At 35.0% G+C, this 15,035-nt stretch overlaps 1 protein-coding gene across 1 annotated transcript in view; it reads left to right on the forward strand.

The window, feature by feature from the left end:
• HELRODRAFT_106408 (hypothetical protein) overlaps window positions 1–15,035 on the forward strand; it is a gene marked incomplete at its 5' end in the record, with an annotated part of 23,191 nt that overhangs the window by 2,014 nt on the left and 6,142 nt on the right. The window contains 27 exons of the mRNA XM_009021138.1: window positions 2,447–2,579; window positions 3,059–3,208; window positions 3,517–3,676; window positions 4,173–4,327; window positions 4,694–4,747; window positions 5,175–5,296; window positions 5,606–5,705; window positions 6,111–6,191; window positions 6,326–6,463; window positions 6,579–6,727; window positions 7,497–7,641; window positions 7,913–8,053; window positions 8,736–8,805; window positions 8,911–9,032; window positions 9,587–9,729; window positions 10,057–10,289; window positions 10,595–10,759; window positions 11,087–11,171; window positions 11,559–11,646; window positions 11,794–11,905; window positions 11,999–12,112; window positions 12,277–12,434; window positions 12,702–12,881; window positions 13,071–13,309; window positions 13,387–13,442; window positions 13,709–13,801; window positions 14,027–14,223. Coding sequence (XP_009019386.1) covers window positions 2,447–2,579; window positions 3,059–3,208; window positions 3,517–3,676; window positions 4,173–4,327; window positions 4,694–4,747; window positions 5,175–5,296; window positions 5,606–5,705; window positions 6,111–6,191; window positions 6,326–6,463; window positions 6,579–6,727; window positions 7,497–7,641; window positions 7,913–8,053; window positions 8,736–8,805; window positions 8,911–9,032; window positions 9,587–9,729; window positions 10,057–10,289; window positions 10,595–10,759; window positions 11,087–11,171; window positions 11,559–11,646; window positions 11,794–11,905; window positions 11,999–12,112; window positions 12,277–12,434; window positions 12,702–12,881; window positions 13,071–13,309; window positions 13,387–13,442; window positions 13,709–13,801; window positions 14,027–14,223 — 3,583 coding nt within the window. The remainder of the gene's footprint in view (window positions 1–2,446; window positions 2,580–3,058; window positions 3,209–3,516; window positions 3,677–4,172; window positions 4,328–4,693; window positions 4,748–5,174; window positions 5,297–5,605; window positions 5,706–6,110; window positions 6,192–6,325; window positions 6,464–6,578; window positions 6,728–7,496; window positions 7,642–7,912; window positions 8,054–8,735; window positions 8,806–8,910; window positions 9,033–9,586; window positions 9,730–10,056; window positions 10,290–10,594; window positions 10,760–11,086; window positions 11,172–11,558; window positions 11,647–11,793; window positions 11,906–11,998; window positions 12,113–12,276; window positions 12,435–12,701; window positions 12,882–13,070; window positions 13,310–13,386; window positions 13,443–13,708; window positions 13,802–14,026; window positions 14,224–15,035) is intronic.

Raw genomic sequence — 15,035 nt, forward strand, 5'->3', positions numbered from 1 at the left:
TTGATGATTTCCAGTGAAATTTATTTTTTTGGTCCATTTTGGTTCTGGCTTCTTACATTTTTTATCTTTTTTTTGTAATCCAACATCATTACGTGCGTCTGCTTGTTCTAAAAGAACACCAACTCTTCCAGGAACTTCATTTGGCATGTTTGATGGCAGCAAATCGTCATCATCTATCATCTCTTCATCTGAAATGCTGTCTACCTTCGTAGGAGGAAGCAACACTACATCAACTGGAGTCTGTGAATCCGTAATTGCATCTGTTGCGTCAGCTAAACGCTCAAATTCTTCAATTTCATCATCAGATTCTTCAAAATCCACATTTTCATCTGCCATAATGTTAGCAAGAACTTCTTCAGTACGAAATCTCTTCTCAGACATACTTAAATTGTAAACAATTTAAAATAAAAATTATTAAATATATCACTATAATATCATGAGAAACTAAATTGAGCACATGAGGTACTACGTTCCCATTTGGGATCATAGTACCTTATGTGCCCAATGTTCCCAATTGGGAACGTCAACACATATATCTCATTTAAAAAATAAGTTTAAGATAAACCTCTAATTTCATAATTTTAAAATATTAAGAAGTAATTGTGAATAAGTAAAAAATAGTTTAATTTAAATAAAACATAATACTTACTTGGAAATAAAATCAGAAAACAGACTAAAAACTTTTTTTAAAAATACAAAATTTTTAAAATGGCTACCAAAGCATGCGATGACAATACAAAAGACCACGTGACTGTATTGCATAGATATACTATTAATAAATATAGATTGGCCAAAACATGTAAAGCTTGTGCAAATATAAAATTTATGTAGCGCTAAATATACACGTTCCCAAATGGGATCATTGGGCGCTAATGAGTTAAACACTAATAAATACTAAAAGATAAACACTAAAAAAACCATTAACAAATTAATAAACAGCCTCGATTAGATGAAATATTTTATATATTTTGTACCATACCTGAATAGCAATAATTTATAATTTATACTTACATAAAATTTGTTATGCATCAAACTATGTACAATAAGTTCAAAAAAATTTTTCATGTTTTTTACATTAATTAATATATAAATATTTATTTTATTAATAAATAATTATAATAATAAAAATAAAAAAAGGCAAATTTAAAAAAAAATCAAAATTATGAGTTGTGTTTATTATTTGTAGCAAAAACGATATAATAGTCTATAATAATAGAAAAATTTAACCCATGTTTATAAAAAGTTTATTAAAAAGAAAATATTCAACCATTAGTATCAGTATCAGAACTTGTAGGGCGCATCTCTCCAAAAGGCCTCAGAAGCCCTTTCTTTGGTGTACAGTGTTGAAATACGTACAAGTACAGATAGATACACATGTGTGCGCATGTTCGCAAGAACATGTGAAACGAACGTGTACCTTAAACCATGATAATAATGTTTATACAATTAATATTTAGTCTCAGACCAAATGCACTTTTCACTTTACACACTGCACATTCCAAAATTTTCTAGATTTTGGCATTTTGCATTGCTGGCATCCTAGCATTACATCAGGCATATGACGAATGTCGTCTCTTCTGTGTGACCATTGAAGCACTTGGCTTGTAATTGTTTCTCATTTTTCTCTGATAATTTTTTTTTGCTGAAGGATTGAAGGATTCATTGTTTTGTGTGCATTCTTTTTTTTCAAAGGCTTTTTTATTTCCTAATCAGAGATCATAACTTATTTTTTGACGTATATACAACAGTGCCAACAAATTTTTTTACATCAAACCTTTTGAGACAAGATTTTATGGCTTGTTTGAATAAACTTGTGTGTTGCTGAAAGTTGTTCAATGACAACTGGATATTATTTATATAAATATTTAATTTCATTTTTTTATTAATTTTATTAATTGGACTTTATTTTGACATGACTCATTTTTGTGGAACAAATGGTCACAATGTTCTTGTCAAACCTATATTGCATGAATTACTTTAAACCAAATTCTATTAACTAACTACAAAAATTATATTGAGCATAATAAGTGTATACAATTTTTTTATAATTGTAAAATGAAACAAGTTGTACAAAATAATTTGTTTTTGGAATTTTTTAGTAGAACAGTTCTCTAAAAGTTAATTTAGAAATCTTTAAAAACTGGTTAGAACAAGAAGGAAGTTGCATTACACAAAACTGGGAATACACTTTTTGATCATATACTTGATCAAATCTGTACTGATGTTCACTCATATGATGCTATTACATCATTCATGACATTGCTCAACCATTTTTGTGATCAATTTTTAGTAGTATTCAAAATGATTATAGCCATACCTATATCAGGAACATGAGAATTTAGTTAGTAGAAGTGAAATAAAATTATGTAAGAAATTGATGATTTCTGAAAAATAAAGTTAACAATATATCTACTTTTACTGACAAGTAACGTTTCAACTCTAACAGAAGCAGTATCACTTTTGGTCTCCTGTCCTCAGGAGAGATGCAGAAGTTATCCCACGTGAAGATTGTGTCAAACAGTTTGTACGAGCAAAACTCAAGAAAGGCATCTGAGTATGGAGTACTGGACCTGCGCATGGTTCTTTTATTTATTATATCAGTTTTATCAGTTTTAAATTTTATGAACTCTTTTGTATTTTTAATCTTGAATTTTTATAGGTCTATAGTTTAACTTTCTCGTTCGCATTCTCGTATTCTCGTTGTCATACACATATATGAATGTAGTCTAGGTGTGTAGGAACTGACAGGCTGAATTGGTAAATTAACGGGAGATAGAAAAGTGTTCATCACTTTCATACAGCAGCTCAGCACTTGCAAAGCGCATCCATTTCTGCATCGTGCTGTGATGATGATGATGGAAAATATAAATCAATCATTGCATACCAAACTGAATAGATTTATTGTAATTATGTGACTTTCATAGAAGATTATAACTTTGCTTGCAAATATTTTATGTGGCTTCTTGAATGAATGAATGAATTGAACGAATGAGCGAACGATTGAATGAATAGATGAATGAATGAATGAATGAACGAATAAATAAATGAATGAATTCAGGGTGCAAGTAGCAAGGACAAGACGTGTGTGACATGTGGAATGAACGCTGGGGATTGTGTCGGTCATTTTGGATACATTGACCTTCAGATGCCCTGCTTCCACGTTGGCTTCTTCAAATCCATCATCAACATACTGCAGTGCATCTGCAAGGTGAGTGTCTGCATTTCAAGTCCTTCTCTCGTTTTTGATTCTCAGATGTTTGTTGGTTTTAAAGTTAATAATATTTTATATTATATATATTTCTTTTAATTTCACTGATATTAGACAGCATGCTTGCTACCAGTCTGCCTGTTTCAGTAATTCAATTGGCGTTTTAAAAATTTAAACTTTGGATAAACTTTAAAACCTAATTTGTATATGCTAATGTTCAGCTTTGGCTTATTGATGGCTGATGGCTGATGCTACAGCCATATATTTACATAAATTTCGAGTAAAGATGTTGATGTCATTGCTTGTAGAAATGCAGTAGGGTGATGTTAAGCCCGGAGAAGAGGGAGTTGGAGATGAAACGCGCCACTCGACCCAACATGATGTACCTGGAGAAGAAGAACGTGAGAAAACATATCCAGCTTCTCTGTAAGAAAACCAGCAAATGTCCTTACTGCGGGGAATATAATGGTTAGTAACACTGGATCAGCATTAATTTCATCATTGTTGTATGGCGGCCTGCTAAATCAGGAAAATCTATTTCATTATTTTCTTCTCTGCCTCATATGTTGATTTTCCAACTTCTTTCTCTAAATGTTTATCATTATAACTTTTTAATCACGCCCTCCAAACATCAGAATGACTATCTTTGTAATTACTGTTTGTCCTTTGATCTTTTCATGCAATGCCTCTTCAGCACTTTTATTTTATTAACGGTTTTTAATTGATTGCACGTTCTGCTTTCTTAATTTTTTGGACACTGACAACTGTTAGTCAGTATTTTTTCAATGCTTAGAGAGAGAGAGAGAGAGAGAGAGAGAGAGAGAGAGAGAGAGAGAGAGAGAGAGAGAGAGAGAGAGAGAGAGAGAGATTCTAGTCTAAGGATGATGACACTTTTATAAAAAAAAAGGATTGAATAATGATTTTAATTTACTTAATTTCGAATTATTAATTTGCATGCCTGAAGGTGTGGTTAAAAAATGTGCTCTATTGAAAATCGTCCACAATAAGTACCAACACAGTAAGAAGACTCTTGATGACAAAGTCGTAGAGTTTATGGACAGCTTTGAATATGCAGTAGCAACCAACAAAGAAGTCCTTAATTTAATACCTAAAACTCAGGTTTTGTATCAATTCGTTCATTTAATTTTACATGATTAAGAAAATCAGTTTCTGTGTTAGTTGTCCGGTGTATAGCCATAGCTTGGATATTTAATATAATGCTTGCTTGCACGCACATATAAATATGTATGACATGGAGTGCATGCGGATTGAACTGGTATGGCATTCAATTTTTAATTTAGCTGTACAAGTCTCTGCTTTATTCATTAAGAATGTGTATTAGATTTATAATTAGTATAGGCATTATTTAATATATGTATCTTTATTTATTAAGAATGTGTATTAGATTTATAATTAGTATAGGCATTATTTAATATATGTGTTTTCTATTTCATTCAAATTCTCAATTTTTAACTGTTTGTCCAGGAAATATTGAACCAGCTGGTGGTCTTGAATTTATTTTCCAGGATACCTGAAGAAGTTAGTTTATTTTAACTTTATTTCATATAATGGTGCGCTACCTTATTTAGTTCATAAATATCTTCCTTGTTTATATTGTATAGAAAACAACTTATAAAAATGTGGTCTTTCATGCATGGTGTGTGAAGTATCGTTGCACCTAAAAACCACAAAACCATGCAACTTAACTGGTTGAGTCGATTACGTTAATGTCATTTGTTCATTCCTAGACTTGCTCTTGCCATTCATTTTCCCAATAAAATTCTTCCCCCCATCTGCGTGTTTGTGTGTTAATGGGTTTGAGCATCAAATTTACATTGTACTCCATTATATCAGCAAGCATTGGCAATCGTATTGGAACGGAATCAATAACTACTTAAAAATATTTTCGAAAAATGTTGAAGGTATACTGAGAAAGTTAATTTAAAAAATGTTGATGACATCACAGGATATACCACTGCTTTTGATGGACCCCAGGTTTAGTCGACCAGAAGAATTAATCATTACAAGGATCCTGGTCCCTCCCATCTGCATCAGACCTTCCGTTGTCTCGGAAATTAAGGCTGGAACGTTAGTCACTTGTGCGATCTCTTCATGATTGGTCTGCTGCCTCTCAGTTTGTTGCTGCTTGATCTGTTGCTGTTTGATCTGTTGCTTTTTGATTTGTTGATTTCTGACTTGTTGTTTTAAATTTTGAGCAATTGGTCCTTTAATTGTTATTATTATTATTATACTGCTAACGTACAATTATAAACATGCATTAGATTTGTTAAAATGTATATAGTGTAGTTTACTGATGCTGAAACATTACCATTTAATGATTCATCATGAGTACACAACGTGATGTTTGAAAATTATGAAACAATGACTGTCCCACAGGACTGAAGATGACATCACGATGCGTCTCTTTGAAATCGTCCAGCAGAACAGGAACCTCGTTTCTCTCGTCCAGTCTGGCTGCTGGATGTCCAGGTTCATGGTTGGTTGCTTGGCTGTTTACTTTATTTGTTTTTTTTTCAACATTACCACGCTGTTGTTCTACTCATTATTTTGGCTCTATTACATTTTTATTTTCGCTAATTTATCTTTTTTTATTTTGATTATTTTGCACTATTTATAGACATTTCTCAAACTCTATTTTATATGAATGAAAGTAATTTGTTTCTCGTTTAACTTGGATTAAAAGTTTAACTTTGGTTGGTGTCGTATTTTTTTGAAAAGCTTTTTTCTTTAGCGTCGTTGTAGTTGCCCTTCCTTAGAGGTCAGGTGGGCGCTTTAAGGAAGGCTTGAGCCAGTTTGCCATTTTTTGCTTCATTCGTTTGTTCATTTCTTGTTCACATGTATAAATGTGTATTTATTGACATATGACTTTATTTCATTGTAGGAAGTATGGGATTTTTTGCAACTGCAAGTGGCTCAGCTGTACAACAGTGAGCTCTCTGGAGTGCCGAAGACAAGTCAGGATGTTAGTTGATCTGCGTGGTGGCTTTTGATGTTTATACTATACTTGCTGTATATGTCGTGTTGGACCCGTTCAGTGTTACTAATGATTTCGTTAATTTGACGTGCTATGATTGAAATCAATCCATCAATTAATAGTCAAAGAAGCAGCTGAGAGGATTCATACAAAGATTGAAGGGCAAGCAGGGTCGGTTCCGCGGGAACTTGTCGGGGAAGAGAGTGGACTTTTCTGGCAGGACTGTAATATCTCCTGATCCTAATCTGAGGATCGATCAGGTCTCTTGTTTAGCTGCGTGTGTTTCGTTGTGGTTCATGCTCCTTACAATTTTTATATGTCGTTTAATGTTGTTAATATTTGAAGGTAAGTTTTAAAATTATGTGAACTTTAAAGGTTGGAGTGCCAATTCACATGGCAAAGATTCTGACCTTCCCAGAGCGGGTGACGCACATAAACAGACGGAGAATGCAGGAGCTGGTGATGAACGGATGCGATGTCCACCCTGGAGCCAACTACGTTGAGAAGAGGGACAGCAAGAATAAGTTAGTTGGTTTCGTTTTCAGTGCCGCCACGTGTTTTTTTTCCTGGCAGAAGTTTTCTCATATTTTTACTTTCTGTTTCTCTTCTCTATATTATTAAAAACTTTAATATCTCTAAGTGCAGTAATATAAGATCTGCTATGCCAGCATAAATGCATTTGTCTTCGTGATGCTGCTTACTTGTGTTGCTAATGTTGTTTGCCCGGCTTTCACAATATAAGGGCTAATGCTCCTATTTATCTTTCTATCTATTTATTACCAGCATCATCGTTATGTCTCTTTTATGGTGTTGTTTCTATCATCATATTGCGTCATCGTCATTTCTGTAATCATCTCAATAATCACCTCCATCTTATCTCATCACTAGAGCTCCATACATTAATGTTACCACCTCATCATCATCATCATCATCATCATCATCATCATCATCATCATCATGCAATCATCCACTCACCATTGTTATTTAATCTTCGACACCGTCAACTCACGTTCATTCCGTCATCATTTTACCTTCAACATCATCAATTCACTTTTATTTCATCAACCCTTAATCAGATTATCACCACATCATCGCCATCACCAACACTTCATCATCACGCTTCATCACATTTCATCATAGACGTCATCATCATCGTCTTCCAGTTATTTTATTATCACTTCTTCATCATCGACATCATCATCATCATCATCATCATCATCATCATCGCTTCTTCATCATCATCGCTCTATCAACGTCAACATCATCGTCATTTTTCAATAATTTCATCACCAGGTTTTTCCTCCGGTTCAAAAATCGGGACACATTAGCACAAGAGTTGAAAGTGGGAGACATAGTGGAGCGCCATCTGATGGATGGTGACGTCATTCTCTTCAACAGGCAGCCCTCCCTACATAGACTCTCCATACAAGCCTTCTATGTAACAATTTGTTTGCCTTATAACTTATCATTTCGTTATTGGTTGTCGTTCTATCAATCTTATCAAAACTCATAGGAAAGAATAACACATGAAGGATTATTATTATTATTATTATTATTATTGATTATGCTGTTTATTATTTCAGCTGAAACAATAATAACCATTATCAATGTGATATTGTTAGTCTCACTGGTGTATTTATGTTGCAGCAGTTATTGTAACTACTGATACTACTGCAGCAATTTATGTTACGTCGACAACGAATTTGCAGGCCAAGGTAATGCCGTATAGGACGCTGAGGTTCAACGAGTGCTGCTGCAATCCATTCAATGCTGACTTCGACGGGGATGAGATGAATCTGCACCTGCCACAAACTGAAGAAGCCAAAGCTGAGGCCATCATGCTGATGGGGGTGAGTTGGTTGGTTGGGTGGTTAGTTGGTTGGTTGAATGGTTGGTTGGATGGTTGGTTGATTGGTTGGTTTGCTCATGTCATTGCAGATTGGTTGATTCGTTAGTTGGTTTGATGATCGTTTGATTGATTTGTTGGTTGATCGGTTGGCGGGTTTGCTGGTTCATTAGCTTGTTGGAGTAATTTTGTGAAGGAGGTTGGACTAACTGATATTCTTAGTTTTCCAATTTTATCGGTTTTATTATTGAGAAATTTATTCAAAACAATTCAAGTTAAACAATATTAACTGATGAATTGTATTTCTATAGAAATACAATTCATTTATTGTATTTATTCATTTAAATCATTTATTGTGTTTCTTTACAGAATTACAATTCATCTATTGTATTTCTTTATAGAAATACAATTCATTTATTGTATTGTATTTCTTTACAGAAGTACAATTCACCTATTGTATCTCTTTACAGAAGTACAATTCATTTGTTGTATTTCTTTACAGATGAACAACTCATCTAATGTATTTCTTTATTTCTTTATTCGTGTTATAAGACAATTTTTTGTCAGAAAAATTTTTAAAGTAAATAATGAAAACGAATTTTAAAACAAATTGACTATTTTTAAAAAGTTTAAATGCTATTTTTGTAAATTTAAATTCGTTTTAATATTTCTATCGTAACCTGCAGTCCAAATCTAACATCATCAGTCCAAGGAACGGCGAGCCATTGATTGCAGCTATCCAGGACTTTATAACAGGTTAAATAATCTCACGCTTACTTTCATGTTTGTTTGTTTTTATGTAGAGTTATTTAACAGCAAAAGCCCGATTGTAATCCACCCACGTATCCTCTAAACTTGCAGGTTCCTATCTGCTGACGCAAAAGGATGTCTTCTTTGATAAAGCCGCAGCCAACCGCTTAGCAGTTTCAATCCTTGGACCTCGGGATAGGAAAGTCGTCCTGCCTCTGCCTGCCATCATTAAGGTTGCTCCTGAGATTATCTCATTCATTATCTTGACGAATTAAAAACAAACCATTTATTTAATTTATCGTGGTGGGATGGTTAGTCGAGGATTATGTTGATGATAAGGATTATGATGATGATAAGGATTATGGTGATGATAAGGATTGTGATGATGATAAGGATTGTGATGATGATTAGGATTGTGATGATGAGATAGATTATGAGATGATGATAATTTTATGATTATGATGGATTTTTTTGTTATGATAAGGAGATTATGTTGATAAGGATTATGATGATGATAAGGATTATGGTGATGATAAGGATTATGGTGATGATAAGGATTATGATGATGATAAGGATTGTGATGATGATAAAGAATATGGCGATGATAAGGATTATGATTATGATAAGGATTATGATGATGATAAGGAATATGGCGATGATGATGAGGAGGAGGATCATGATTATCCGCAGCGTCATGTTTAAAAATTTATTTAAATCGGTTTTTAATGTTTTCTAAAGACTAAGTTAAAAAAATCACCTCTCTCGTTTGTTTCAATTTGATTTGCAGCCAAAAGAGTTGTGGACAGGTAAGCAGATCTTCAGCTTGCTGTTGAGGCCGTCCCCCGACTCTCCCGTCCTCATCAACCTCAGGTCCAAGTGCAGTGGCAAGAGAGTTGACGACAAGGAAAAACAAAATTATATCTGCTGCAGGTTCGTAGCTGTAAAGTGTATTTGAAACTGATAATTTATTTTGGGATTCCTAATTAACTTTTTTTTATGTAAAGCTGTTCTTTCATTCTTTTCTATTCATTGCCGGTTTTTCTGTTTTGCTTGGGTGCAGACGTTGGCTTTACGGATCCTCTTTTATCGCTCCACCCAGGACTAAATAAATTAACAATAATAAATTTTTATATTTTTTTTTTCAATAACAATTTACACCTGTATTGACTGCTCCGGTTTCAATGTGATATAAAGATGCTTAATTTTATTAATATCTTTCTACTTAACTATCTATCTGACCTGTTTTCAAAATTTTAGATGCAAAGAAAAATTAGAAAAAATGAAACTTCAAGAATTCTGCCGAGACCCATCTATCTGCGAAAAATGTCACCAGTTGTTGCAAAGCGCCAGCGGCACAGCTGACGAGCTGTGTGTCACGTGTTGCAAGAACTATCACAGGCTCACTGACAGCCTGATGCCAGATCTCTGCTATAGTTGTAGAGATTATAACAAAAACTGCAAGACAGAGGAGAGAAATCCCAATGATAATTGTTAGTTATCTTCTATGGTTTTTTTTTAAACTGGAAGCAAATGTTAAGATTATATACTTATATCAAAATAAAACCGAACATAATTTATTTTTATTTTCCGATTTAATTATTTAATGATGCAAGTAGTTTTATTTTTATCTATTCAAATTAATCTGAGTTTATTATGTTTTTAAGTTTTCTGTGCTTTATGTTTTATAAAGTTTTCCTTACAGTTTCCAACTCCTTGTAACTTGGCTTCTGATACTTTATAAATGCGATACATTGTAGATGCTAACTTTGATCTCTGCGTGCTCTGTTTCATTCAGTTGTGGTTGTGGATAGCAGCAGTCTGCTGGCGGGCTACATGGAGAAGGGTCACCTGGGATCTGGCAGCAAGTCCAACATCTTCTACATGATCCTGAGAGCATTCGGAGAAGTACACGCTGCCGATGCTCTATCCAGGATTTCCAAACTGGCATCCGCTTATATCAGTCAGGGTTTTCTCTAGTTCATTTCATCTGCGGCATTGTTTTCATCATTTCAACGATTGATCACTTTATTTATTTTTTATTCAATTCACTTCTTAACATTTGATTCACATAGCGTACGAAAAATATGTCTAAATCAGCACACCACATAGTACAAATGATATAACCAACCAGATGAACACATACAAAAACAGTACAATGCAGTACAAATTTATAAAGTTATATAGAACATTAATAATAACAACAGTCATTAATAATAATTAAATACAACAATAAACTTCAGCATTTGTATGACAGTTGTAATAATTATTGTCCCTGTAAAACCAACAGTGACAAGAGGTTTCTCCATCGGCATTGGTGACGTCACGCCGGGCAAAGCTCTCCTTCATACCAAGTCTCAGTTACTGCATGCCGGGTATGTCATGTTTTTGAGTTTTTTTTGGATTAAATTGATGTTATTTTTATTGAATTTTTCTTCGCTTAAAATATAATATTTGAATTTTTATAGATTATTTAGTAATTTTGTTTATGTTGGGTTTGAAACATGATTGTCTGAGTTGTTTTACAAGAGACATTCAAATCTCATTGAACTCGTTTTTAGGTCTTTCTTTAGACATCATAACTACGCCATTTTTCATATTAGATGGAACAAATAGTTTATTTGTTGCTTGCTGTTTTAAAAAATTCTGAACACTCTCGTTTGCGAAGATTTTGTATATTGGCGTGTTTCATGTAGTTGTATTGTTGGTAACTGCCAACAATTTTTCCCAATAACCGTTTTGTACTTGACTTTACTGACCAGATACCGCCAATGCGATGATTACATCAAACAATTGCTGGATGGTCAGTTGCAAGTCATGCCAGGTTGCTCAGAGGAAGAAACTCTTGAGGTCAGTTGGTGGGGTTGGTTCTTCGGTGGATCGTTCGGTGGGGTGGTTTGTTGATGTGGGCTATTTTTTTTATATTACGCTATTGATTGAAAGTTAACTACATGATTTGTTTTTTCATGTAAAATATTTTCATTTTGGCCATTATAGGGGGTGTTATTGAAAGAGTTGTCAAACATTCGAGAACAAGCTGCTGATGCCTGCTTGAGAGAGTTGCCAAAGACAAACAGTCCTCTCATCATGGCCCTCTCTGGATCTAAAGGTTGGTTTCATTTGATGTTGTATTGTTCGATCGAACTTTATTTTACAAACAGTTGCATGAAGAATTTCAATCTAAACAATCCATACCTTTCAGGGTCAAACATCAACATATCTCAGATGATAGCCTGTGTCGGCCAGCAGTCTGTCAGTGGCAAGAGGGTTCCACACGGATTTGAGGACAGGGCTCTTCCTTACTTTGACAAACACTGTTAGTTAATTTTTCTTACTCATTCACAAACGCATATCTTATCACAAGTGTATCCATCTATTTTATCATCATCCATCCACCCATCTAACCAACCATCCATCTACTTCATCATCCATCCGTCCATCTATCTAACCTACCATCCATCCATCCATCCATCCATCCAGCAAAAGACCCGGCAGCTCGTGGTTTTGTCGAGAACAGTTTCTATTCAGGGTTGACCCCATCCGAATTTTTCTTCCACACGGTGGCTGGTCGAGAAGGTCTGGTGGATACTGCCGTCAAAACTGCCGAAACTGGTTACATGCAGAGAAGATTGGTCAAGGTTGAATTCTCTTTCTTTCTTTCTTCCCTCCCTCCTTCCCTCTCTCTCTCTCTTTCTCTCTCTCCTTAGGTACTTTCTTTTGTCACACTTTATATTATTCTTTGAAAAGATGCTGAAAAAATATTTTATGAATTATTCTGATTAATCTACTTTTCGTTTTTTAAACCATTTTAGAAATTTTATATAAGAATATATTTATGAATTTGCACAACAAAGACAAAATGACGAACGTTGCACTGAAAAGAAACTTGTTAACTACTAATGCAGGCACTTGAGGACCTTTGTTGCCAGTACGATGAAACGGTGAGGAACTCGATCGGAGAGGTGGTGCAGTTTGTTTATGGTTCTGACGGCCTCGATCCCATGGCTATGGAGACCAAGTACCACAAAAGCAAGAATGGCAAGTTGACTGCTAAGGAGGCCAATCGGGCGATTGATTTTGGACGGGTGATGCAGCAGATTGTTGTGAGTCTTGTATTATATTATCTAAATTTTTGCTGCTTTTATTTTCATAAAAAATATTTGCACAGTTCATTCTGCATAAAAAATTGTTGCTTTCGTTACTTAAATTATTTTTTAACTTAAAATTTGATAACCAGACTGGTCGTTCGTTGACTGTTTAATAATTATTTTCAGAAGGAATATCCCTGCCAAGACGAAACTACTCTCACGGCTGATCAAGTGATGCTTTTATTTTCAAGGCTGCTTGAGGCAGAGGAGTTCAAATGTTTGAGAAGTTTCAAGTTGAATGTTAAAAACAAAGCAAACAGATGTACCATTAACCCGGAAACTGACATGGAAACTGATGCCCCGGTTGTAACAACATCCAACTGGGAAACTCTTGAAAGAGCGAGCAACTTTGGAAGACATTTAAGGTATATTTCGTTTGACCTATTTGGCCTTTTTTCCACGCGCGTTATTTGCATGTTATTCATCATTTAATTGCCCACAGAAAGTACATGGATGCCCTCGCCAACAACCTCCGTCTCAAAAGGGTACCACCTGGCAGTTAGTTTTATTTCAAGTTCAGATTTTTTGTTTATGCTTTCAATTCATTCACATGTCTGTTTCTAGCTTGGTTGTTCTCCTAATAATGTTCAATCTAATTTCTGGTAAGTCGAATATTCATTGTTTAATAATTTCAACAAAGTATGAATTCTGATAAATACATTATTTATTTATTATGCATTGTACCACTATGAACCTGCTCATCATGTGATGAATGATTGCATGCATGCAACTGCTTATCCACACGCTCATGAATAATTTTGAAGGTCTGTGTGAAATCAGCAAAATTTCAAGAACTCAGTTGGAGAGATTCCTTAACACGTGCTACAACAAGCTCATGAAGGCCAAGATGGAGCCCGGTATGATTCTCATGATTCGCATTTTTTTCGTAATTTAATTTCATTTGTTATTCTGTTGACTTCTTAAAAACTAGTTTCAGGCTGTAGCATCTTGAAATATTTATTTCTTAAAGTCAAATTAATGAAACGAGTGTGAAAGGCGTATCGTAATTGACTCCAAAACAAATGCAAGTACTTAACAAAAATAGAGCCTGGTAAAATGAACAAACCTCTTAACCACACCAGGGACGGCCGTGGGTGCCTTGGCAGCTCAGAGCATAGGTGAGCCGGGCACTCAGATGACCTTGAAAACTTTCCATTTTGCTGGAGTTGCCTCCATGAATATCACGCAAGGTGTGCCCAGAATCTTAGAAATCATCAACGCTACCAAAAATATCAGCACCCCTATTGTGGTCTGTCCTCTTGAAAACAACACCGATAAGGTCAGTTGCATTTCATGAGCGTTAAGAAATGATATGATGGTTGTAGTCAATCAAGTGATAGTGGGAGTTGGTGGATAAGTTGGTGGCAAAAAGAAAGACATGGAAGTTGCAGGATGCAGAGGTGAGGAAGGCATTTGAAGTGAAGGTGGCTGAAAATTGGGAGAGTGGTAAGGATGGAGATGTTTGGGTTTGGGTTTTGTTGGCTTTTTGATGTTTGATGTTGGTTACGGCAACACACAGTCCCTGTGTGTTGCCGTAGCCAACACACAGGGACTGTGTGTTGGCAAAGACAAAGGTGAGGGTTGGAAGGGGGATGTCGGACGCTTTTAGTGTTAAGGTAGGAGTGCATCAAGGATCAGTGTTATCACCGTTTCTGTTTGCAATTGTGATGGATGTTGTGTGTGGAAATATAATGGAGGGGTTGTTATTTGAGATTTTGTATGCAGATGATTTAGTCTTGATGGCTGATAGCATGGAAGAATTGCAGTTAAAATTTGACAGATGGAAAAGTGTTATTGAAAAGAAAGGGTTAAAAGTTAATATTGGTAAGACGAAGGTAATGGTGAGTGGGGAAGGTGGGGAGCGAGTGATAAGTAAAATAGACCCCTGTGGGGTATGTGACAGGAGAGTGAAGGCTAACTCGGTATTGTGTATAGGATGTCAGAAATGGGTGCATAAGAGATGTAGTGGTGTGAGGGGGGCACTGAAAAAGGTGGAAGGCACGTTCAAATGTAAGAAATGTGTTCATGGTGTGATTAATAGGACGGACGCAAGGACGGGGTTGAGTGGTGGTATGAAAGAGTGGAAAGCTT

The sequence above is a fragment of the Helobdella robusta genome (genome assembly GCF_000326865.2).
Source record: "Helobdella robusta unplaced genomic scaffold HELROscaffold_3, whole genome shotgun sequence".
NCBI lineage: Eukaryota > Metazoa > Annelida > Clitellata > Rhynchobdellida > Glossiphoniidae > Helobdella > Helobdella robusta.